At 40.3% G+C, this 26760-nt stretch overlaps 2 protein-coding genes across 6 annotated transcripts in view; both read right to left on the reverse strand.

Moving 5' to 3' along the window:
- Positions 1-2975, reverse strand: part of dpysl3 (dihydropyrimidinase like 3) — a 31411-nt gene extending 28436 nt beyond the window's left edge. For both annotated transcript variants that reach the window (XM_079355050.1, XM_079355049.1), the window contains exon 1: positions 2773-2975. In XM_079355050.1, coding sequence (XP_079211176.1) covers positions 2773-2811 — 39 coding nt within the window. In that variant the 5' untranslated portion in view covers positions 2812-2975. The remainder of the gene's footprint in view (positions 1-2772) is intronic.
- A 13144-nt stretch (positions 2976-16119) lies between these two features.
- jakmip2 (janus kinase and microtubule interacting protein 2) overlaps positions 16120-26760 on the reverse strand; it is a 32549-nt gene continuing 21908 nt past the window's right edge. The window contains exons 10-25 of one of the 4 annotated variants that reach the window (XM_079355472.1): positions 26485-26541; positions 25787-25909; positions 25459-25587; positions 25062-25145; positions 23700-23762; positions 23412-23510; positions 22356-22457; positions 22044-22097; positions 21878-21943; positions 21708-21776; positions 21147-21224; positions 20973-21023; positions 20639-20791; positions 19601-19666; positions 19121-19198; positions 17181-17298 (exon numbers count right to left, since the gene is read on the reverse strand). In XM_079355472.1, the coding sequence (XP_079211598.1) occupies positions 19148-19198; positions 19601-19666; positions 20639-20791; positions 20973-21023; positions 21147-21224; positions 21708-21776; positions 21878-21943; positions 22044-22097; positions 22356-22457; positions 23412-23510; positions 23700-23762; positions 25062-25145; positions 25459-25587; positions 25787-25909; positions 26485-26541 (1245 nt within the window). In that variant the 3' untranslated portion in view covers positions 17181-17298; positions 19121-19147. Of the gene's footprint in view, positions 17299-19120; positions 19199-19600; positions 19667-20638; positions 20792-20963; positions 21024-21146; positions 21225-21707; positions 21777-21877; positions 21944-22043; positions 22098-22355; positions 22458-23411; positions 23511-23699; positions 23763-25061; positions 25146-25458; positions 25588-25786; positions 25910-26484; positions 26542-26760 lie in introns of all 4 variants that reach the window. The other 3 variants (XM_079355471.1, XM_079355470.1, XM_079355469.1) reach the window with 3 other exon arrangements.

Below are 26760 nucleotides of genomic sequence, written 5' to 3' on the forward strand. Positions count from 1 at the left end.
TACCAATGACAGAGCTGTTCTTCCTTGGAGATGTAACTGAAAGAATGTGTTCGCTGTTCTGCAAGTGGTGACTCAAGAAGTGTTTGCTGCCCCCAGAGGTGGCTCTATAAACACACACGTCTTACAATCAAACGCAACAACAGCTGTGGACAAACCAACAAGGAATTACATTTTTGGGATTATGCAACTCTATCTAATACAAAAAAGACTGGACTTACATAATATTTTTAGAGCAAATACTGCTAAAAGCTGTACAGCAGGGTGAATACTGGTGACCGAGTGGTTCGTTTGCACGCTTCAGGTACAGAGGCTACAGTCCTCTAAGCTAGCAATCTGGGTTAAAATTTGACCTATGACTTTTTTGCCCCATGTCATTCCCCACTCTCTCTCTCTATCCCTGATTTCCAACTTTACTGTGCAATAAAGGCCTAAAAGGTCCCAAAACAAACATTTAATTAAAAGTAGGGCGGAAACTTCATGGTTGCATTATGTCTGAAGCCATTCAGATTATCCAGTAAATGTACGTATTAGAAATAGCTCACCGGCTTACCCATTTGGTGTCTAGATTACAAAGCAGGTTATAATTAGGGGCGTGGCCACCTTTTGTTTCTTCCAATTTTGAGATCTGTTCAAGCTGAAAAAAGGCTTAATTCAATGTTCCAATGCTGCAGCTTAACATTCATTGACACGCATGTAGTTTAAAGCCTGTGTTTACACTGGCCATATTTTTCATCCGAATTAAAATGCTAAGTTAAATACTAGACGCACTTGCTAAGTACTTTTCTGGGGTTAGAATTAGCTAAACCAAATATTCTGCTAACTTAGCGGTTTTCTCGCACAAATATGGTCACTTCAGGCTCAAAAAACAAGATGGCGATGGACACAATTCCACAACAGTTCACAAACCAATGGTTGACGATGTGGCTACATCCATGACAAACCGCTTTACGGTTCCTTTTTAAGTGATGGGGAGCCCTTTTTGTCTCTTCTCTTGACAAATACTATCAACACTTTGCTCACAACTTGTTGGAGACTTTAAGAACAATGATGATCCTTTCAGAAAAGTTTGACTTCTATTTACAGAAAGCCTATCTTGAGGTCATTAAGCTTCAGATGAACTGAACTATGGTTCGGATTTTACAGTTTCTGATTTACTGCCTCATACTGAGAGAGTAGGCAGATTTTGTCCTCAAGGGGTCTATTTGTTCTCATCTACTATGGCAGTGGTGATTTGGTCAGTGCTGTGGCATAAGATTCATGCCTTCTGCAGGTCACATACTCAGATAAAAGAAAGCTGAATAGACACCCATCCTCTTTGTTGGGGGTTGGTTGGTAAAAAATCTAATCCCTAATGATTGAGTAAATCATGCCATGAAAAACTCTGGCCCACTTTGGCACATTATAGACACATGCCCTACTTAAAGACATCAAGAGGCTGTGCTCAGAGTGCAGAGGCAGAAAAAAAAGACCTCTAAAGGATAAAGCTTGCCCAGCTTGCTCTCGATCTCCCATTTGGTGTAATATCAGCTGAGGAGACAGGACAAAGCCCAGCAACACACCCCTGACTGCAGCCTGAGCTGCAACAATGAGAAATGGAAGGCACACACACACACACACACACACAGAGGAGGGAGTGGGAGAGGTTTGTCTGCCATTGTAAGACACACTACCAACCTGCCCCAAAATTCACCCTCCACCCTAAGATGCACAGTCAGGAATCTGAATCTTTCTCCTTCTCATGATGCAGGCCTTACTACCTACAGACGCCCTATTACAAGGCCGGCTTATCACAGCTCTTCACAAATGGGCGTGTATTTCCCCCACCTCTTTTTTTTCTCCTCTCCTCTCTCCTCACTCTGCTCTGCACCAGCCTGCAACATGAACAGTAGCCCATGTCTACACACTGCAGAGAACACACTTCATCCCTAAATTAAAACAAAAAAAGGCCCTCTTAGGATATCTTAAAGTGCCTAATTCATTACGATGTATTTCTAAAATGAATTGCAAATTATCAGCATTAGTTCTCTTTGTTGGTTTGCCAATCAACTGACACCACAGTTAGACTATGACATTAGTATATTATAGCCTATATATTATAGTTGATTTTGTTTGAATGAAAATGTTTATTGAATTATTGTAAAGAAAATAGGAACAAAACCGACTTACATCAGTGCTCTGTGCTTCAATATCAGCATCAATTAGGCCTGAAATCCTCTCCTTTAGAGAAGGGCTGAACACATTCATGCCAAAACGACTAACACATTGAATGTGTTTTATTGAAAAGAGTCCTAATCCTACTTTTATCACGTTTGAGTTAGACTTTAAGATAATTCATGTGGCTTTGGTATAGCCTATAAAAGCAAACCAGCGCGATTTTCTCATGAAAATCCAGGTTTAAAAATGTTCATTAAGTAGGATCCGGTCAGTCTAAATCCGCATCCATGCACTGCAGACAGCAGAAGCATTACAGTGCTGTTTTTAGGGGCGAGCCGGCTCGCAGCAAGCATGCATCCCCTCAACAAAGAAGATGCAGGACACCTTTAAGAAAACGCCTCATCTCCCAGCCTGTCTGTCACTATGGCAGCCAGTCATGCCTCTCCACTGTGCGGATTTTTTTTCCCCCCAATGATAATGTCCGACAAGAAAAAATGTTTTTTTAAAAAGCAGCGAGTCGTGCAGAATTCATGTTTTTGATCCATCGCCGCAGCAGCACCGTGTTTTGCAACAAAAAGTTCCAACAGCCAATGAAGCATAAATAACTCCTTTACTCACTGTGATCTTTGGGATGTTCTTTTTTCCTTGGTTATACATTTTCCGTCCTTTTCCACCTTCAAAAACAAGCTCAGAACAATAATACTGCCTCTGTGCGGATGCTGCAGCGGCCCTTCGGCTTGATGGGAGCGTCGGGGAATGGTGGCCGCTCTGTCAGTGCGATGTAAAGTGGCTCAGAGAGCTAAAGAAACGTCTGAGCTTCAGTCACCGGCCCCTCCCTCAAAGGACACCAGCGTTGTTACAGTGTTTCCACCAGAGGGCGCTTTAGAGCAGCATGTAAACGCCTGCAGCCAATACTGTTCTGTCACACATACTTTAGGCTCATTTACAGCATATTTAAGTTATAATTGACCTCTTAAAGATTTTTTTTTTTTTTTGCCTCAAAATGGTAAAATACTCTAAGTAGAATGGTTTAAAATTCAACGCTGTCTGTTCAGTATAAAACCGCCAAAGTCACTCAAATGGTCATTGGATCGATGTGGAACGCCGGTAATGATTAATTGATTAGAGGACAATATGTGGCTCTTTGTAGCCAATGGGAGGAAAAACAGGGCTCATTAATCCCTGCACAGCGTAAAAAGCAATCATACAGATTATTGTTTTGTCATTATAATACTGCAGTTGATTTAAAAAGGTAAGAAATAAATGTGTGTTAGAAGGGAATTTCTGTTGAAATTTTAAATTGAAAACACAGTTCAACACGCGTTTGTTTGTTTTGTTTTACCTAATACCTAATGTTGTCCTTTTTTTGAGAAGAGTGAACACAACAAATGCAGAAACAATGATAGACTGTAACTTCATAAATTCAGGGCCGGGTCGCTTCACGAATCAGAGCAAATATTAGTTTCAAATTAGCTATGAGTGTAAATCTCTATCAGTTATTGCCAACAGATTGTGGTGTTTTGTTTTCCTGAAAAGAGGAGGGGGCTAACTCATGTGGCAGCTGTCACAGAGCTGGACCACCGTCACATTACACACCCCACGTGTCTGCACACTCACTCACTCACACACACACACACACACACACACACACACACACACACGCACGCACACACACACACACACACACACACACACACCCTCTCTGCATGCCCCCAGCAAGCCATGTGTCTCTATTGTTTGAACCTATGAGGACTGATGCAAACATAATGAGGAGGCACATGAGCAAGGGTGTACCACGCTCATCAGGTGTAAACTTAAATATAAATATTCATGTACTATTCATTTATTAATGTTTTTATTATAAATACAGATTCACATCTGATTTATTTGAATTTTTAATGCTTTTGGTCCTGACCGATCTCTTAATCAACATCAATGACTAGCTCATTTCTTCAGGTCTACGCATGCTTTATTATGATAACAGATATCCATATCAGAAGATCATTCCATTTTAATTATCCAATGCAGGATTACTGAATTGTTCTCAAACGTCTATCATCTATTTCTAATTTTCATGATCAAAAAATGCTACACAAGGTAAGGCTTATAATATGAGATTGTTTCTCTTTAATAAATCATCATTGATTGTTTTCTTTCTGCCTCTGGCTACACAGCGCCTGCATGCTGACATGTCCTTTCATGGCAGTGAGGCTGTGTAAAGCATTACTTCAGCATTCCCTGGCCTCTGAGAATGAATCAACCACGCAGTTGAAGTTTGCAGGCCTGCTACCTCTGCAGAGCACATTAAGCAGCTGACATTGAGCGACAGACAGGACTCAGACAGATCAGGGATGCAGAAAACACTCAGTCAGGTCCTCAGAGCTTCATCAGCAAACTCCGCACCCGGCATGGTGGCCCCAAATGAGAAGCTACTCATATTAACTACCCCGGACACTAAGGTGTGTTCACCTCATGCTAAACCATAGCCTTAAAATATGGAGCCTGCATCTTTCTTTCACTGATGTTCTTTCTGTAAAATGCATAACATATTCCATTTCATCCTGGACTCTGCATGAGTGTAAAAAATAGTTGAGCATTTTGTTACAGATCTGAAAGAAATAACTCATTTATGTACTTGAACACCGAATTTAACAATAAAGGTTGTTTGACTTGCAAACGGCATTAAAAAAGACTTGCAGATCTCACATTCATACTGTAAAGTACTACATTTCCCATAATGCCACTCAACAGTGTGAAACAGAGATTTGTCGGTCTCAACCCTCCGTTATCTAACAAATCTGTTACAAAGTTAAAGTGACAAACAGCAAGCTGCAATAACCCTAATGACATCATCAAGCCTGTTTTCTCAGACATAAAGAAGAAGCCACTGATTCAACTGATACTAATGGCTGACATGTAATGGAGGATGTATCTATAGACAGGAACAAGTGTATGAGTGCCTATGATGAGATAATTATTTTTTTTTTTTTGCATGGGTGTGGGTAAATGCTCCACCCAGTCTGACCTCCACCCTGCAGAAGAACAAAGAGGGGGCGGGGGGGGGTTGTCCCCAAAGCAAGCACTCATGGACATCTGGCTAACCACTCCTCTTTCTTCACTCCATTACTGCTGATTGCACTAACAAGATCTCCAAGGAGAAAAGGCAAAAATCTATAACCATTATGTTCAGGGTTTAAAAAAAAACTCTAATATGTTTGCAGAGCCTTAAGAAAATGTATCGAGGGCTTTGTTTACTGCAGCTTTCAAATGTAAATAACAATTTTCCTTTTGAATAAATTCAAATGTGAGTAAAATTGAGTCTTTTGATAGGGGGGAAAGGAAGGACAAAGAGAGACTTGATCATAGCACATCACAAAACTGCAGCACTTTCAAAAAGTCTGCATAAAAGTGTCACCATAAGGTCAGGCATCAGACTGATCTCGACGATGTCAGGAGTAAACGTGTCCTGAGTCTGTTGTCAGTCTGATCTTTTCAAAAAGTTTCCAGACATGGCAAACACACACACACACACACACACACACACACACACACACACACACACACACACACACACAAACACACACTGCCTCACTGGCTGTCTGGGTGCTTCTGCTGAATCATCTGCTCCCTCAGGAGGTGCAATACTGCAGTTCACAATCAGACCACCAGAGGGGGGATGACTGCCAGCTAAACTGAGGTATCATGGTCTACAGTCCAAACAGTAAGAATTTATAACAGAACCTTTATCCTTTAATGTTTGTTTTCTCAAATATTTAGATTTTTGAATATTTCCCGTTTCTCAGCTAAACTCGTCAGTCAATATGTGCTTTACATAAATATGCTGATTCAAGCTTCATTTGGTATTTGTGCCTTAGTTTTGTGATATCTTTCTTAATTTTCTACATTCTACCCCGTATGGTCAATCTCAACTAACCCTAACCCTAACCATGAACAGCATTCTTCTCTCTGTCTCTTATCTTGTGTGGATGAATGGCACATTTGCTGAAAGCTTTGGTATTGGTGAGCAACATCAGAGGTACCTTTCTTCTTCTCTGATGGCCTTTTCAGAGATTTAACCAAATCAGCAGTGACTTTGATCCTGCTGTATTGTATAGCACAACATGCACAGGTTGTTCACACCACCGTTTCTGTATGAATACATGTTTTGCAGTCCCAGGTGTTGACATTGTGGAAGATACTGCGTAGGGCTTGGGGGAGGGGGAAGTAAGAATTAGTCGATTTCTTTTGTATTTTGTTTCTAAACAGAAGAAGTACAATTCAGATTTTCATTAAAAACACATTTTGGCTAATTAAACACATTCAAGCATGTTTCGACAGGTCTGAACACACCTCAGGTGTTGGCATTTTGGAAGATACCATTTTGCACTTGGGGAGGGGGAGGAAATCATTTATTCTTTTTTTTGGCATTTTGTTTCCTAGCAGAAGAAGTGAAATTACCATTTTCCTTAAAAGCATGTTTTAGACTTGTTAAACTCTTGCTTATATCACAGACAGTAATGCTGGTACACTTTATAGCATTTAAAGCCTCACATGGCTGTTGAACTGTACCCTTGATTAAAGCAATCGCAGTATGACCAGGAAGCATTTAAAGCTGTTCTTCCCTGTGGCCATTTGTTTGAAAAAGAAGAAAACTTCCAGAGAACTTCACCTCTGTGAGGCTGACACAGTTACACGTGTCCTGGAATCATGCAGAAAAGGAATACATGACCAACAATAAATGATGACACAAAAATAAGAAGTGCCAGCTGCGGCCCATTAAAAGTGTTCTTTACAGTGGAGAAACTTCATACAACAAACATCAGAAAAAGACCTTGAGAAGAAGAAGAAGAAGGCCTTATAAGACTAGACGCTGGTGACTCCACAGACAGTAAGTACGTTGTCTTTTTTCTACTACCAGCGACATTAGTTTTTGTTTGTGTGTAGATGACACAAAAAAACATAGAAATATGATATCTTAACATAATTCTTGGACTGCTTTGCACATTTTTACTCTCAGACTTAGAACTCTGTACACATCCTTGTCAACAGTGATTTCTTAATATTTTTCCGTACACACATTTGCATTCAGTCGCTCAAATGTCTGTATCTGATTTGGATAAATGAGAATAGAAGTATATCAAATCTGTTACATCTTGTGCACCTGTAGTCTCAACACTTTTGCTGTCAGGCCACACGAAGGGGTTACAGAGGTTTGAAAGATATGAACAAAGAACGGGTCAAAGACTGGAAAGTTAATCCATATATTAATGAGAACACTGTTGTCCTTTCTGCTGTAGATCATGTTTAAAGTGCGACGATCAGTCAAGGTCTTTTTGCTCAGTCTTCATTGGTATGAACCAAACGATGGGGATCAAAAGATCTGCCTCTATGGCAGAAACAGCAGTTTGTTGGATGTGACTGGACTTAAATCGAGCAGTATTTAAGGTGTAGAAACATTGAGTGAGACTTGCGTGATCAGCCTCTACATTCCTTCAGAGTTTTGTGCTTATGTTGAAAAGAAGTAATCATCTTGGACTGTTCTAATTAATCTGCATCTTTGTCAGTCATTTCTGCAGCCACAATAACAAAAAACTCATTTCCCCAGTGCTGACTAAGAGAAACACACATAGTATGTAATGTATTTCTCCTCTCTTTATTTTAAACAAACACTTTAAACTCAACCATTACTGCTGCTGCTGATGTCAGAACAGTGTCTCTGTATATTTTTTGGGTTTTTTTTAAACGTATTCAGTGAAACATTCGTCAAGTAACAAGTTTGGCAGATTGTTTGTTTGTGCGTTTCCTGATTCGTATCTTTCATTCATGATTTCGATTATGTTTTTTCCTGCCTTGCAATGAATAACCACAGTACTAGCAGTCATCCACACGTTGTCTGGCAGTGTCGTTCCATTCTCAGCCAAATCAAGTGCATCTGCGTGGGTGGGTGTGTACCAGACTAGTGTTACCCAACTTCTTCTTTGGCCATCAAATTTCCGTTTATTTGACCCACATGCTCTGCCATGGGGACAAATAAAGTAGTGATGCAGAGAGTCAAATGGGCAGGTAAAAGTCCTGCCAGTCAATTATTGTATCACACAAGGCAGGATGGATATGTAGTCCCAACCCTGATAATGATAGGTGGTGTTTTCTAAAATGTCGACTGGAGTGTCTCCACATCATTTTTGCGAGAACGTCCTTTGTTGAACACAATGGTCCCTCATTTTTGCCTACATTTCAAACAAAAAATGGTCAGTAATTTGTTGCTTCATAATTACAACACAACAGTTGTTACATTTTTTTTTCTGAACCTCAGTGCTAACAACTGATAAACAGTTGTTTATAGACATATTTAATATCTGCTGTTCCAGACCCATAGAGATGATGGAACATTTGTTTGGTTCATTAGACTTACCAGTCCCATCATCATATGGCCTTGGTTGCTTTCTCTTTTTTTCCAGTTTATTCACTTGATGGACTGAATACCTTGCACTATTATTATAAAGAAATTATTGGAGAGCACATTGATAGACGCTGACTTTAGACACAAAAGTCTCATTTCACAGAACTTTTGGCAGCCACTGTGACACTTTTCCACATACACTCTGAACACACATTTCAGTTAGCTAAGCTGAAAGCAGTTAACTAACTGTACCTGTTAAGATGCTGTATCTATTCTCCAATGGACAGCTTATTGAAATGACTTGAATAGGATACAACTTGTAAATAGTTTCTGTATTTTCCAGTCCGATAAGAGGAACCTGATATTAGAAATTTAAGGTGGTTATCTCTTTGCTGCTGGGAAACAGAGAATAAAAATGTATGATCAGTATAATCACTGAACGGGGAAGTAAGAGCTAAAGAGCAGGATAATGTCAGAAAGTGATTTTGGCAGTGGTGCAACAACTGGAGCTGTCATCCAAAACTGAGCTCCAAAAAGCACTTAGCTAAAGTTGGCTTAAGAGCCCCTCATTTAAATGTGCTGCAGACAGCAGGACAACAGAAGTGTCACAGTGGACGTTAGAGGCAATGTAAGGTGTAGCCTAAAGGCCTGTTTAAGTCTGTATTGTATCCTTCACCTTCCATCCGATGTAATCAAACTTTTGCTATGAATTATTCAAAGGCTTCTCAACATTATAAGTAGCCTACATGTTGTGGGGCTATTGCTTGTCATTGTGATTATGTAAATATTTAAAAGTGTACCAATCTTCCAATTGACAAAAAAAAAGTGAAATTAACCAATATGGCTTCAATCTGGTTTTTGACATTTCTGTTTATCAATATTCACAGTCCGTATTTAAATCCGTATTTCTCTCTAATCTACACTTATAGATGCAAAAGTATAACTTCTCATTCATTTCCTTTCCATATGCTGCACCAAAGAAAGTTAGTCCCCTTACCGTCTCATCTCCCAGGTTCTGCTGCGCGTCTTCTTTTCCTCCTCTGCTCTGAGGTGAGTCCCCAGGGAGACTCCTCTCACTGGCCGAGCTCCTCACCTCCTGATCGGTCTCACGTTTGGCGGTCCTCGGTGTGCGGGAGCTCCTCTGGCCGACGCTCAAGGCGTCAAAGTCTATGGTTTTACTCTCAAACGCGTCCTCCACGCTGCAGAACAAGCCGCCGTGTTTCTGCCGGGGTACCTGGTCAGCCGTGCCGGGCCGGGCTAGGTAAACCGGCAGGTCGTCCTCCGCCTTGCCCCGGTTTCCCCTGCGCTCTGCCATTCTGGAGCTCTGCTTATTAAGTGACCGGGAGAGACGGGGAATCTAGAGTTGAAGTGGTGTCTGTCTGTGTGTGTGTATGTGTGTGTGTATGTGTGTGTGAGAGAGAGAAAGGCAGGCAGGAATTTATTTGAAGCCCGAGACTAGAAGGCACAGTTGTGGTTCATGATGCAGCATTATAATGTTTTTTTCATCCCTTCCCATTTCGATTATTTATTAGAACACGAGGCAGGATGATTGTGGACAGGTGATGGACTCTTTGTCGTGTCAAGGAGCATGTGCCAGACTATCCCAATGCTATGTGAACATGCACTGTAAAAAAAAATATTTTGGTACTCCACTTCAAGTTTCTGTAAGGACTGATTGATTGCTGTCGATTTTGGCGCCACCTGTTGACAAAGTCGTGAACATAACCTTTGGAAGTCCCTGCCCTTAACATGAGTAAATTATGTTTTCTGACATGAAATGTCACCCGGCCTGCTTCCTTTTTTTCTCACTCGTATACCAATCCTAGTTTGTATGTACGCACACAGGCTGCAAATCGCTTCGTAAAACACAGACCTGGCTTTAGTGGAAACAAAAATAACTTTATAGAAATACTCTTACTCATAGGTCTCATTTACGTAGGTCACCAAGGCATCTGTTATTTCAGTTGATTTTATAGCAAAAAACTCTGCTGTAAGTTTACGACACAAGTACCTTAACCTCTTTTCTCAAGATCGCCTCATTGGAGGGTTTGTTGGATATATTCGTCAGAGTAAAGGCTTTTTAAGTGAGTGCAGGGAAACTTTATTGACAGATGATAAACAATAATTTGCCTATATAATGTGCAAATATCAGCATTAATATGAAATTCAACACAATATAATTGAGGCATTAGATAAATACTTTTTGACAATTCCATCATAAAATGTCAACTTAATGGGTCTAGTCTTTAAAATAATGTACTGCAGATTCTAGGATTGCCCCTGTAGGACATAGGGGTGCAGCCATCAGAATGTACGTGCAGATTGACCTTATCACTCTATTCAAACAATCGTTTCTTATTACACCTGCACTTTTTGTGTGACCGCAACCTAAGTTGAATAAAGCTAAGGTTCCCTCACTGGCCTTGTCTTTCGTTCCTGAAACCAACCTGTGACACCCACAGGGCTGATTTCTGACTCCAGCTGAAATGAGACTGGGTGGTGTCAGCAGCAGAGGGAGAAGAGCAGCTTTCAGGCTGCAGGTCCCAAACTAAGAGTGCTGAGTGCAGAGGGAGGAAGGAGTCACTCAGCAAACAGACATGATATAATGTAACAGCCACAATTCAGCATGTTTTAGTAGTCGGAGATGGGTCATAAATGTCTCACTGAGTGTTTGAGTTTGGAGGCTTCCTCCTCATCATTTTTCATCTAGACACAAACCAATGTTTTGTCCAGGTAGTGGTTGTATTATTACCCATTCGAAGAAGGGGAGTAAAGAAATTCTCACTGTTTTGCTCATAGACAAAGATTTGTCTTTGTTATTCTCCTTACTTAATATTGATTGGTAATAGATATAATCATTAACACATAAATTCCTACCTTTAATTGTTTAAATCCTGCTTCTTTTTTTGGATTAAAAGTCGGGAAACAAAAGTTTAGTTCAGTTTGTCTGGTTCCGTGCAGTACGACGATGTGTTGTATTTGACCTCTTTGAGGTCGTTGCTTGGTGTAAACTTTCCTCAGGTGGGTTAGAAATAACAAGCAACTCCCCTTTCACATCCCAGCGAAGGGCAACGTGTGTGCATGTGAATGTGGACGAGTGAGAGCGAGTGGTAAAAAGACAAAAAGCCCTCAGAGTCCAAGGTCTTAAGGTCAACCACACTGCAGGCTTTACAGCGGGAATCAAACAGGGCTCATCTAAAAGGCTGTCTTCACTGAAATGAAGCCTGGCTGGGTTTTTTTAGGCAGAAAAAGCCCTCAAAGGGCAAATACATGCAAAAGATATTAAACTATTGACAGAAATAAACATAATTTTATTAATAATTCACTTCATTTTACCTGCTATAAACCATAATCTGGTTTTACTAAGACTCATTTTCATGACTGAGCACTCCTTTTCTGAAAAGTCAGCTTAGTGGACTTTTTTTTTTTTGCAGGGGGTTGAAGCTGGGTCAGATATGATAAGTAGCTCTATTTCCACACACTGACTGCCATGCACCACTGTCACAGTTCCTGTGGCTCTGTTGGCGTCAAATGCAGAGACTTGTCACGCTGGCAGAAAAGTGTCCCCCTCTCATGAATGTGAATGAAACATCAAGGTTTGTGGGGGATGCCAAGAGCTCACTAAAATGTTGTGCTTGTGTAACTTAAAAAAAAAAAAAAAAGTTTTTTTTGGAGCTGTATGTCCTCTCCAAAAGAGCATGACCAGTGTTTGGACACTAAATAAAGCTGAGCGAGGGGGACAGAATACGAAAAAAAAAAAAAAAAAAAAACCTGACAGCTTTCTTCAGATTTTTAGCATGCCGTGGCTTGGTGTTTTGGCCGGGTACACATTTAAACACTGACACAAAAACCAGTTGAGGTGACAGGGGAAGAATTCAATGTTATGTGAGAGAACAAGGACAGTGCTCGGAGGTCTGGTGCAGATGTCTGTCTTAAAATGAAGGGGGTTTATCTATGTTTTCAGGCCGAGCAGACTAGGGAGACAGTAGCGCCATTGGCAAGAGACTGTCTGGTTTTCAATGTCAGAGGGTGTCATTAAAGCTACAAACCAGCAACAATTTAATCAGTTTTATTCTGAAACTTGTAAGGGATTTCTGTTATTTCCTGCAACATAATTACCTATTAACTATTGAATGTGATACATGAATCTATGTTTGGCACTTTCAAACAGCATCCTTTGACTTAAAGAGGCTTTCAATGCAAGAGACTGTATCCTCTATCTTCACATTAAAAATTGATATAAGGGTAGGCTGGCCAGTAAAATGAATGTCCCCAATAAAAAGATTGTTCTCAAGTTGCCACTGGCTGAAGAGCATGTTCATCCAGGCATGATGGAATGGCAGCAGATAGGACAGAGTTTGGCAAATTCACACTCAGTGCTCTTCATGGATCTGGCAAGGCCTCACGGCGAGTGAGACTTACGTAGAAGTGGGTAAGTGGGCCACCTTAACACAGACAAGTCAATTGGAGTGAAATGGTGAATGATAGTTGTCTGTGGTCTGACAAGCAGTAGCCCAGCTTTATCCTGGAAATATAACAAAACAGGTAATTGCTTTAATTTCTGTGTATGCATTACATTCAAGAAAGGTAATCTCTTTAAATATTTTTTTCTAAAATGTAATTCCAAACATTTAGCAACTGATTCAGAGTGATTAGATTTTTTTTTTTGTTAGCTTCTCTACCATAAAATTATTTAATGTCTCACAGCATCTTGAATCTTTGCAATGACCAGGCCCGACTACCAGAAATATTAGAAAACATGGACATGCCTTAAATAACATTCAAATAACACTGTTTGCCTCCCCATTATAAGAATTTATAGTGCCAACATCTATTTTAAAAAAGGTAAATCACTCAATTGAGTGTTCAGCCTCCAATGCTTCATACGTGTACTAGCCATGAGGTCATTGTTGCTTAGCAGCTGAGTGGTGCAGACCCTGCAGCTGCATCCGGCCGGGTTGCTTTGGCTGCAGACCAGCTGCTGCTGAAATAAGGTTAAAGAGCCTCCAAGGATGTTCTGTCAGACTTTTCAGCCGAACAACAACGAGGGCTAACAAGCCTAACACACAATGGCACGGGGGGGTTCACGTCATCCAGAAACACTCGTAATCAAAACTGGAGTTAAAAACTGTCCACCCTCTTCTTAAATGTGTCAGATTAGTTTTCGATGAAGGACTGAGCGAGAAAAGCAGCAGCAAGAGAATTCTGCAGAAGAAGCTGTTTCCATTTGAACACAACAAATACGTCATCGAGGATTAACTGTGCAGAAACTCGTTAAAGACTTTCTATTGACTGATGTTTGGAAGGTTATTCAGTCAGCGTGCAATAAAAGCTCTGAGTGACGGCAGTGTTTGTGACGAGAAGATGACAGATGGAAGTGCTTTAATTGCAAACGTCCACTAACAGAGCTGGTGCTCATTATTGAAACCTGGCCTGACTCCTGTAGGCTACTCTTCTGGTTTGGCAGGGACAGTCAGGAATGAAGTAACGCTGGACTGATTCTACTCTGTTTCCTGCATAAAAAGCCCAATGAAGCCCACTGTCAACCACAAAAAGGTTTTGTTAATGTAAAATAAAGAAAGTTGAATTTTCATTGAGGGATTAAGTTGACCCGGAGAACAAAGAACAGAAATTCCCACAACAGCAATTCGTATCATGTTTTCAGTCATTTAAAAATATGCAGGACATGTCGAATTTAAAAAATAATAATAATGTGTTAAAACCTGTTTCCTCTTTCTGACCTGCACACAGCAGAGCTCTGCTATAGGCTGCACATAGGCTCCCTTTAATATACATTATTTTAAATACTTTTCTGAAAAGATGAATCTAATATTCCGAAAATACTTAAAATATGAAAAGAAATAAAACGTATCAAAGTCAGGCAGAAACTTTAAATAGTTTAGATACGTGAAAATGCACAATTTGAACGTTTTTTTGTAGAGCAGTCATAGTAAAGGCAATTTTGCAAGGGATGTAATAAAAAATCTGCCCTTTCAACACAACCTGAACAAGCCCACCTGTAACAAAGACGGGAAGAAAGACAATTTCTCCTTTACAGTCAAAGGCCTTTAATTTTTTGTTTTTTTACAGCATTGCTCATTTTTCTCTGTTTATTTAATAATCTAGACGGAAGTAGGGAAAGGGATTAAATTCTTGTTGGAAGACAGACGGGTTAAAGATAATTTAAAAAAAAACTCTGTTAAATAATAACAAAAATATACATTACAATACATTACATGATTATATCAACCGCCTGAAAAAATAATTGTGGAAAAGAATGGGGAAAGTGCATTTAAGGCAACTGCTTGTTAGCTGAGTTTGCACAGAAATAGTCTCAGTCATTCCCCTCAGTATGAAGTCGATGACGGTGATCATACAGTTACTGCCTGCTATGTAATGAGATGCCGCCACCCTAGACCTAGTGGTGGGGGGTATTATGGCAGATACTCTAGCTCATGTGAAAGGGAGGAGAAGAGTTAACTTGTAAATATTGCAGGGAGTGGAAAGAGTTAGCTGAACAGGAGAGAAGTGGAGCAGGTGTAGTGTTGTGTTCACTTTCTCCTGTTTCACGTCGAGAAAAAAGATGCCTGAAGCAGGGGTGTGTCCATGAAGTGGCCTATAGATGGCATGAGCCCCTGGATTCTGCCCCCCCACCCCACCCACCCACCCATTGCTTTCCCATAATCCTTAGCTATGATTAACTTTCTCCACGGTCTGTGACATTTGAATGTAGCACACTGTGATATTTTGGAATGTTTTGGGTTTTTTTATTTCCGAAAGTAGTACTCATGCCAAAAAAAAACAAAAACTATTGCACAGGAGCATTACATTTGATTGCTAATAATAGTATTTGGAGACAACGATTGGAGATATGACTGGATCATTTGTGTTCTTTACTTTGGATATTGGTGTGTGTACACATACTATACTTCAGGCCACCACCCTATAGGCCCATGCTCATGTTTGGCCACCCCAGTTAAAAAGTCTGGACACGCCCCTGGACTGAAGCAAGAACTGTTCAGTAAAAGAGGGGTTGCTGCTGTCAAAGACTTATTGGTTAGTAAAAAGAGGAATAGAGAAGGAATCTGCAGTATACTTGGGACAGAGGATTAAGTAAATGTCTTGTTACGTATTAACCTTTCTCCATTTTGGTTTCAATCATCAAGCCAGAGCTGATGAAGATCTTCTGCAAGGTATTCTGAAAATATTTACAGGTTTGCTAAAAGATTGCGTCAGTTTAAAGGGAATATTGGAGGTTGCTCATGTAGAACCAGCACCACCTGCTGGTCAAGCAGAGTAACTGACTCAATAGAATGACAAATACAGTATTCTGGTGGAGAGAACAAAATGGGGGTGGGGGTGGGGGGTCCCACATTCATAATCCAACAATTTTCAGTTATTATTTCAAACAAATAAAATTCATCTTTTGCAGCTGTCACTACAATAAAACATACGTTTTTTTTGACTCATTTATAAACTGCCCAGTACATCAACTGTTCAAGCTGCTTTTGAGAATTTGAAGAAAAGTGCAACTATTCACAAAAATAAAAGGCGAGGGGCGGGGACGACATGAAATAATTTAGATACATGTACATATCAACAAATGTCTATATTACAGTACAGAATAGAGTTGATTTTTTTCCTCAGTGGGAATCTTGGGACACAGTGTCCGAGTGTTAGGTAGGCTGTAAAAAAGAGAGGAAAAGAACAAAGAGACAACCAGAGAGTAAAGCTCTTACAGTCTGCTGGTTTTGAAATTAAAAAGCAGTTTGATGATTCGTGTGTGGAGCTCCAGATTGATCGGAGTTTAAATCCTCCCCACTTTCTCTTTTCAATCTTTTCAGTGAAGATGCTTCATCCTGAGTGTCCTCTATCCCCCCTTCCAGTGTCCGTACACACCCATCTCTGCAGTGGAGTTGTTTCCTTTTCACAGGTTTACCCTCTGGAGAGTCCCAGCTGTCTGTGTAAGCACCAGTTTTCTTGGGAACAGTGAAGGCAGGCCAGCCGGTTACACACCGTGTCCCCGGGTCTTCTCCCTTTTATTCTGACTTGAAGCAGCCTCCGCGCTCGTGGGGCCCTGAGTTGGCTCTGTTCATTTCACCAATAGGTTGCATCTTTGATGTACGTCCGTTCAGGTTTGGATTGATAAAGACAGAAGGGAAGGGAAAAAGAAGAGAAAGTGTGGCGGCCTGGGCGGTTTGTTTGCCTCGTTGTTTATGAAGTTTTTTTTCTGTCCTTTTAGATTTTCCACTGTGGCTGTATGGTGGTGAATGACATACAATTACCCCTGCATGGCAGAGAGAGCATTTCCCAGGCTTTGGTTTCGATTTGTCAAAGCGTGTGTGTATGTGTGCGTTCATGCATTCACGTGTCCATAAACTGTACGTAGGCATTTGTGTGTCTTTGAAATAGTGTTTTTCGTTCTGGCAGCCTGTCACAGCGTTCCCAGCTGTTCTGGAGAGATGTTTAAGGTCCAACACCGCTCTTAAAAAAATTAAAAATTAAAACATCGTCCCAGGCAGTGTCCTGAGAACCTCTCCCCTCCGTTAAAAAAAAAAACAACAACAAAAAGACTCAAAATCTGATGTGAACGTCCATGACCAACACACAACACATCCACTTAAACCAACAGCAGTCACTGATGTTATGACACTAACAGCCACTGCCACAAACGTTGATCCACACTTGTCCTGAAAGTAAATAACACTGCAGTCACAAACAAGATCTCCAAGCTGACAGACCACCTGAGAGAGAGAGAGAGAGAGAGAGAGAGAGAGAGAGAGAGAGAGAGAGAGAGAGAGAGAGAGAGAGAGAGAGAGACAGGAGTTACAACAAATCAAAAGTAATTTACCACAACAATTTAAACGTCTGCTGCACATTTGAGACCTTTTACAAATACAGGCTCATTGTGTTTTTCATTAAATATACTGTGTTATGAAACAAACTTAAGATTCCTCTGTATGACCAAAAATCTACAAAAATCTAACGTAGTCCTCATTCTAACACTGATTATTCTATGTCTGTGTATTTCTAATTCTTGTAAGCATTGCCTCCATGTTGGCATCAGATGTTTTCAGAGCCGTATTTTGTTTAGGATGAGATTTTCACCATTGAGCATTTCTGAGACGAAGACTTCAGGATGTTTTCCTCAGGAGCTGTGCGAGACCAACCCACATACTCACTTCAAACATGTAACCTTGTATTGATGATTAAATGTCAGCATGGTTTTTACAGCTTGCTTCGTTTTCAACAACACTTCTTGATGAACACATAAAATGCAGGTTTGATGGTTGTTACAGAGAAGAAGCCATGGTTAGTTAGAAAAAAAGAGTTTTTCCTCCAACCCCATTTACAAACCCATGAAGACTGTTCTCTGTCTTTTGAGAACAAATGCAAAAAAGTATGAGTTAAGGAGGGTGAGAACAAACAAGGAGGCATGGGGATGTTAATGGTCTTGAACTTGTATATTGCTTTTCTCGTCCTCTGACGACTGTAACACCGACCCATTCACACACTGACGGCAGAGGTTGCTATGTAAAGTGACCATTCGAAGAAACTAATTCCATTCATACACATTCATATGCCGCTGATGAAGCAGCAGGAGCAATTCGGGGTTAACTGCACATCGGACATGTTGCTGCACGGTCGAACCCCGAACGGTTGCGAGACGACCGACTCTACCAACTGAGCCACAGCCGCCCAATGTTTGTGCTTCCTGACAAAAACATTTGTTCAGTACAATAAATACATGAAAATGAATAAACATGCCTGATTTAAAACGAGAAGATGAAATGAAAGATGAATGTTTCAGTGGAGCTAAAGGAGGGGGAAGTTATTGTGTGTAGCAATCTGGCTAGACCAAGGTCAAATCTGTTTTTCACTGAACTGCGTGGTTATACTGCGTGAAATAAAAAAAAATTTAAAAGAAATTACTATCCAAAATGTTCCATTTTAGAGTTTTTGACTGGTCAGGAGTTTTGAAAGAAAATTAGAGTGAGGATGAAGTAGAAGCAAAGAGAAGTATTTTTGTTATAGTTTAGTGTACAGCTCATACTCGTATTGTTCACTGAGCCGGTTCTCCTTCGATGGGTGTTTAACATTAACTCGTGTACATGGTATATCTTTAAATGAGTAAGAATAAGCCCCTATTTGTATTCTGCCATGTCCATAAAATAATTTTACATGAAATGTTTGTTTAGTGAGCATTTGTCCGTTTTAATTCAGGCTCTGCGTCCAGAGCGTTGCCAGGTTGGACGGTGGGGTCGGAACGAAGCCAAAACAAAGGAGCTCTATGTGCGAATGCAAATAATGTAATGTTTATATCCTGTGACCAGTGCATGTATGCGAGCGCTATGCTCCAATCTCCGTTTCATAAGTGTGCTCCTCTCCACTGTTTTGCTGATATTGCGGTTCGGTTGAATCGCGCATAGCAATGATACGAAGATATATATTTCCGTTATAGCTTCGCACGCGTGAAAACTTTCTTCAAGAGAAAAATATTTGACACAGGTCCAGCAGCTAGACAGAAGAGGTTTGAACTGTCTACTCGAAGCCCTCAAAACTCACCTCAGCTACTGGAAAACGCCAAAGACTTCAAGGCCAAAGGATAAAGGCAAGAGAAAAGAACAAGAACAGAAACAAAAACTGGAGAAAAGAGATGAGGAAGGGACAAAGAGAGGGAGAGGATTAGAGGAACGCTCCAGTTATGTTAGTAACAGCAGAGACAGAGACAGAGGTTCAGTGTACAGGAAAACATGACACAGTAAGCAGTCAACACACTCTTCTTAATATTACCAACGATAGCATCTTACGTGGCAGTTTGACCTTGAGCTTGATGAGAGGGGTGTTCTGTTCTTGATGTGGCAATAATCAGTTGGATATTGATTTATCTTATTTTTGGCGAAGCAATCTTAAAAACTCACAAACCCTTCAGGCTGTCCTTTTGTGATTTAGTGTCTTTAAGATTCTCATCATCTATGTGTTCTGTACTCAACATGTTTTTTTTTTTTCAAGTTCTTATACACAGAGACATCAAACATGGCCTACCTTTTCTTCCAGATCTTTAATCTGCCTCCTCTGGATTTCCGTTTTGTCTTCGAGATCGCGAATTCTCTGCAAAAAATAAAAATAAAAATATTCAGACCAAAAGTGTGAAGAATGTGTTTCAGCCATAGACCGAAAACATTCATGGACAAAGCCTGAGTCTCCATCCGACGCCTACAGCGGAAAGAAGTTTCAATGAGATAATGTGGACGGGATAAATACAGCAGCAAGCTTTGGGACGAACTTCCCTGGAACTTTACATGACAATGGTTTTATGTCACTCAAATAAAAGGCTGACAAATAAATAATGCTAAGCAGGCAAAAAAAACAACAAAAAAAACTTACATATTTGGTGGCACTTCTTTTTTACATCTTGAGTCAAGATGTTAAAAAAGACGATTTATTTTGTGAGTCCCGGTCAACATTAAACACTAACTATTTTACCTGTCTATTGCTGCGTTTAACTTAAATATTTGAATAAAGGTTTTAATCTTTTACTCTGCACGGTAACTTTTAAATCCTTTTTATATTCTTCCTTAAATTAATTTTATTTGAATTGTTTTTACTTGAACAAATTTGAAGTTTTAATCATTTCAGTGATTTTTAACTTTTATGTGTATGTATCTTTCCTTTCCTCTGTCGTGATGCTTTTGATGTCTTGTATAAAGCACTTTGAATTGCCTTGTTTTTGAAATGTTCTATACAAATAAACTTGCCTTGCCTATTTCAACCCTAGAACATCATTAATTTATTCCGGACTTACAACGTTAACTTTTAGATATTTACAGCTGTAAGATACTTTTCTTTTATCAGACATTTAAAACGACTGTGCAGGCGATATCACGGAGCGTCTTGGATGACGAACAATGACAGGTGCAGACTCATTAATTGAGGGTTGAACGAAACCCTCCCAACACCGCCCTCAGAGATTTTGCGTGATGATCATTGTGGTTGACTCTCCGCTTTAGCGTTCGAATGGAGCGGAGAGTGTGTCTGGACATGGTGTGGGGAGCGGTTTGAGAGAAAGGCCCGTAGTCAGACCTGGTGCGCCTGGTGCAGCAGTTCCATCCTCTCCTGGAGGATCTGGCAGTCGTACTCTCGGCTCTTCCTCAGCATCTGCCTCCTCAGCTTCTCCACTGACGTCCGCAGCTCGTCCCTCTGAAGCTCATCCAGAGGCTCTCCGTACTTTATCACCTGCAAGACGGATACATGCGTGTCAAGACAGAGTGGGAAGAAATGATCGAGCCTCTGGTTTTACTCTTACCCAGCTCGACAGCTTTTAACCATAACTAGTATGCTTCAAAAGAGGCCTTACATGGCACAGTGATTTAGTTTTAAGATTAATAAGGCTTTAAACTGTTGTGACCTGAGGCACCTTGTCCTGCTGCAGGGTGTTGTATAACGTCGCCTCCAGCTCCTGGATTTGCTGTTGGAAGACGAAAAATTGCTCGTGTTACTTTTCACAACAAAAACATGAAATCATTACCCTCAATCTTTTTAACGTCAGACCGTCAAGTATTGACCATTAAAAACAGACAAACACGCTCACCATGTAGGCCTGGTCAAGAGCCTGTTTTCTGTAGTCCAGCTCTTCTTCTAGATACCCTTTCTGTTTGCAGAACATCTCCTACAAACGAGGTAAGAGTTTATTCATTGATTTCTGCACAGCCATTGTAGCATAATGCATGATTGAAAACACCATTTTCTGACGGGGGCTGATGGGTTTTGGGGAAAATCAATCACTACATGCAAAAGACTCTGTTAAATAAGCCGAGCTGCAGTTCTTTGGATTTGCACTTTAATGTGCCACTAAGTAAGAGCCGGGCCGTTGAAGACGCTGTGCTCATGTCGTGAAAAAAGAAGAAGAAAGCTTTTAATGCTACGGACTGAATACTGGATGAAGGGAAGACTCTATTGGAACTGTAATAGTTCTTAAACATCTGCACTATATGTAGGAGGGTGTTCATTATATGGCTAAATGGCTCGAGCTCTTACAACAAATCACAGTCAAATATTTTCAGTTCTGAGTAAGTCCTTAGTGTTACATTTAGTAAACACTCTGCTCATGGGGTTTTTTGTTTTTTTCCCCGCCTGGATTGTTGAGGCTTACCATCTCTATTTCTAGGTCCATCATCTTCTGGTGCAACGCTGTCTCCGTCCCCTCAATCTGTCGAATCCACTAGAGGGCGACAAACAGCAAAACATGAGCTGGTACATCGCTGGTGTGTTCACATTTTCATCTTGTCATGTAAAAAGCTGAACAGTAGTTTCCTAGCTTACCTTTTCTGCTAGTGACAAAACAGTGCTAGCCTGGATTATGGCCACTTGTTCCTCATTTCTTAAGTTCTAGACAAAAAAAGGGGGGGGGGGCGGGGGAACATTTTGGGTTAACAAAGAGCTGACTGAAGCGTTGAAATGCTGAATTCCTGGAAGCAATGAGAATTACCCCATTATCTCCCAGGATGTCAAGGAGTTTGATGAGATCGGGTATGCAAACATCCTGGAAGAAAAAAAACACACGCAGTATAAACCAATAAGGATCATACAATGTAATGTTTCATTGTATTCCAGACTTTCCATACTACTACATACAGTAACTGCATGAAAATCTTTGAACTTTTTTTTGTTGTTGTTGTTTTTTAAAGCATGTAACTCCAAAACGATCCATGTGCTGTTGTCTCACAAAAAGTGTTTTGATCTGTGACAGTGGACGGACTGAGAAAGCTCCATGTAACTACTACAATAAAGCACAGCTCACCTTCACCCCTTCTTTCATACAGTAGATCTGCAGAGCACTGACCCCCTCGGAGAAAGGATGCATTCGCAGATGATTGAATGGAGGGGATCTCCTCTCACGCTCCTACGGCAACAGGGAAGAACATTTCATCACATGACAGAAAGAAATATTTATAGTGAAACTGTTACCGCTGTTACGCCTTCTTGATCTTGTTAAACGGATATTTGTAACTTTTAACTGCTGTTTTTCTGTTTGGCACATATAGACGACCCTGATACTCTTTGTCAACCATTGATGCTGCCATGACGAGTCCAATTAAATGTAGTTTATGTTTCAATATTTAACTGTTTCCACATGAGACTTCCCGACCCACACACACACTTTGCCACTGATTATCTCAGCTTCTTAAAGTGGATCTTTGCAATCTTTCAACATTGTCTCCATCTGATCTCCTCTCTGCTCACTAGGTGGCAGCTCAGGGCCTCAAAAGCTTGAAGTCTAGTTTGTGCACTGCAGCACAGAGATGACAAAAAAAGTCAGTTACTGTCAACTAGTTTTTAATAAAAATGGCATACTGTTGGACTCTCTGTGCATACAGGACATGACTGAGTGTCCGTCATCGATATTTCTTTTGTGCTTGATAACTAAATCATAGCACAAACTGGCCCGCAACACAGGAGTTTTAAAGATCCCTTCTGTAATTCGTCTTCGTTGTTAATAAAAGCCGTGAACAGATGTGACAAACCTCACTTTACAAGACCGACAACACCCAACTATGAAAAGATTTAAGAGCGCACAGCAGCCATAACTAGTCAAGTGAAATGTGTCTTAAGTCATAAACTTGATATTTTATAAAAGACACAAAACAAACTTTTGCAAGTTGATAATTGTCTCAGGATGTAATAATGATTAATTTTGAAATTGAGCTGCCATAAAAAAGAAAATAAAATAAAAAATCTGACTTCTGACAGAATTCTACTTTTTTTTTTTTTTTAAATCATTATTTTGGATCTTTCAGGTTAGCATCAGAGAAAATAGTTTAAGGTGCTCGTTTTAGAAGGACTTCTTGTGACTCACCTCCAGCTCCAGTATCCTGAACTCCAACAGCTCATTCTGGTCTTTGGAGTCTTGTAACTCCTGCTGCAGCCGACTGCTTTCTGAGTCCATCTTTTCCACCTGCACGCCACAGAGAAGCAGCAATAATGAGGAACAGAGGGTATCCATGTAATCAGAGCAACATTGTCATAAGTTAAACAATGAGATAAGGAGGAAATGGAAAGCAGGAAAGTTTAACTCTTTGACTCCTGGTTAAATAATGCTCAAATCAAAAACACAACAGATAACGATCAGAAAACAGACACAAACCTTGTCTAATAGCTCCTGATTCCTCCGAAGGAAGAGCTGCTTCTCCTCCACCCATTTGGAGTCCTGAAGGAAAAAAGAGAAGGTTCATATTTCTCCAGTGAAAGAGACTTAACTCGTAATCATGAGTACTGGTATGACAGTGAGAGGGGTTGCCATGTTAAAGATGATGTGGTTAAGTGATTCATTCCTCTTTTGATAGCAATAAATGACTTCATTATTCAATTTTTTAATTTAGCCGTCTTTGGTCGTATATTTTTTAGCTCTGTAGTGTATACATTAAAAACAGCATGTATGGCATAGTATACAATATACAGCACTCTAGGTAAGGACTCAAACATCAACTTGAAGAGGAATTGTGGTCAGATGTATCCAAGTCCTGTTCGTCCTCCTTGGTATGAATTCAAAGTTCTTGTGTGGACTGCAAGTACTTCTTTTGTACCGACTTAATAACTAACACTCCACAAGAGAGTCTGTCTGCCATCTTCAGTTACGTGTTGATTTTACAACATAGCCCAACACGATGTATTGATTAAGTTCAACGAAGAAGAAGAACTGGACACAGTTACTAAAGAGGGTCCTTTGGGGTTGGATCGGTACGCTTGACACCCCAACAGAAGCTACCAAAAAAATAACACGGTACAGATCTCTTATTTTGGTACCATTCCCATCTTTTGACATGGGAAATGTCAATAAATGGCTACTGTGCTGAACTACACTGGACCAGACCGCTTGGTGGAAAGGTGGCTTTAGTGTTTAATGTTTTGCCATGTTTCTGGTTTAGGGAGCCTATTAGAAAATTGTCAAGGCTTTTTTTTAGGACAGGTAGAATTAGTAATATCTTAATCAGCTCGCTTGCCCACTTCCCTTGCTGCACAACCTGTTGGTTTGCTGTTTGCCTGACAAACTGAACGCTGTGCGGGGGCACCGTAAAACTGCCTACTTCTCCAGTCAGAAACAAAATCAGAACACTCCAGAGTGAAACTAAAAAGGAGAACATAATGGCTGCCGCATTGTTGACAGAGAAGCCAGCACTTCAACATGTTTCCTTATAATCTGTGATGATATGGTAAGGTCATTTAATGATTTTAAATGTGACATATTAAGCCTTTTAGCTTGTGCTATCATTTCTACCATAACTGATCGAAATGCATCCAACACCACGTAACTTGGATTTCCTTTACTGTCATTCAAATTTAAAGCACATGAAACCCCCCTACTGTAGCAAGTTCACTTCAGAGGTGGCCAATCTTTATGGTCCGACAACTATATAGGATTGAATAATGTTGTTAGGCGTTCCTGTTGATTTGTCCAACACACTTTGTCATCTTTCTTTATTCACGTGTGTGTGTTCGTGTTTCCCACCTGTCCCTTTTGGTTCAGTTCCTTCTCCAAGTCCTCGATTTTGGCTTTATACCTGAGAACATCTGCATGGAGCTGCTCATGAGCCTGAAACACACAAACAATCTGTGAGTCAACATTATAGTCATGTCTAGCACAGTAAAGGAACTCTTAGTGGCCTGTGCTTCAGCTGGAGTACATGGCAGACTTTTCTATTTAAATGTATTAAATTACACCAGACATTTGCTTTAAACATTTTGAAATGATCTATGTTTATACTTTAATGACAAAAAGACACTCGAGTGGCGGTCCTTACAGAATGTGGAAGACGAGGATAAAGGAGGAACATAGAAACAATTTGCATTTCGTCACATTAATTGTATTAATCTCAGTCAAACAAAAAGGAAATGAGATTTTCTACCTTTGCTTCCATCTCAGCATCCAAAATCCCTCCTTTCTGTTCCTGCAGCAAGGCGTAGGCTCGCTGTAGGGCCTGATACTCCCTGGTCAGCTGTCGGAAACGTAGCTCCGACTCCTCAGTGGATAGACCCTTGATTTACACACACACACACACACACCAGTTAGAGATCAAGCCAAGTGACTGAATAGTGCTTTAAGTCTAAAACTATTCAGAAGTAACTGGACAGATTACTTTATAAAGTGACTGGGAGTTACGGCATGGAAACAGAATAGTATGAAACAGAATTCACGCGTTGTCAATGCTCAACGTGTATCAGGCGAGTCCTCACCTCCTCCAGGTCTTCATCTGGAGTAGCTGGAGTTCTGTCCATCCTGAGTGAAGCTACAGAGGATGTCTCTGAGTCCATCGACTCCTCATCATACCCGAAGAAAGTGTCTACCACAATGTGCCTCTGCAGAGATAAAACACGGAATCACAAACATTTGTTAAAATCTCTGACAGTGTATAAATACCAGTCAAATGATCTTACTGACTGTAAATCTTTTTTACTTCAGAATGTGAATAAATGTTTGCAGGTTTTTCTGTTTTTTTGTATTGATACAAGACCCACAGCTGTCTGTTACTTTTTGTTTAAAGAGCCAAAGAAAAGAAGAAAAGAAAAGCAAAGTGGCTGGACATTTCGACTTCTAATCAAGAATCTTTATCAAGAAGTATGATGATGTTTAAATCAGCACACAGTTGCATTCAATGTCTGTCTTAAAGCAATATGACTCTTCTTAAACGGCCTGATAAGTAAACGCTTAAGGTCAAATGTTTCAATGAGTTTAAAGAGGCTGGATTCAGATGGTGCTGCTCGACACCATCTCTTCATGAGACACAGATGACGTCTCAGAATCAGAATCATTAAAGACAGGAATACGATTCAACTTTTCAAAGAGGATGAAAGATTCCATTTCATTTTTTTTCAAAACATTACACTGTCCTGAGTAAGTGTTCATCGACTTGAAGCAATTCATCTGTGTTTACCTTTATGGGCCTTGAACTTCTTTTATGCCTTTTCTTCCTCAGTAGTTTTTCTCGGTCCTTTGGGGGAACAAAGAAAAAAGCCGTCAAACCACAGGTCGATCAAAGTTTAAAAAAAACAAAAAAACGTTTGTGTACATGTAATCAAAGAAAAGCACATCAGTGATATCTTAACACACTCCCTCCTTTATTTCATTGAGAGTGTTTGGCTTCATGTGACATTGTTCGTTCAGGGGTTTGTTCATATCTTTTAACTTTTAAGATCACGACGTTGGATGT

The sequence above is a fragment of the Symphodus melops genome, assembly GCF_947650265.1.
Source record: "Symphodus melops genome assembly, chromosome: 11".
In the NCBI taxonomy this organism is placed as follows: Eukaryota; Metazoa; Chordata; class Actinopteri; order Labriformes; family Labridae; genus Symphodus; species Symphodus melops.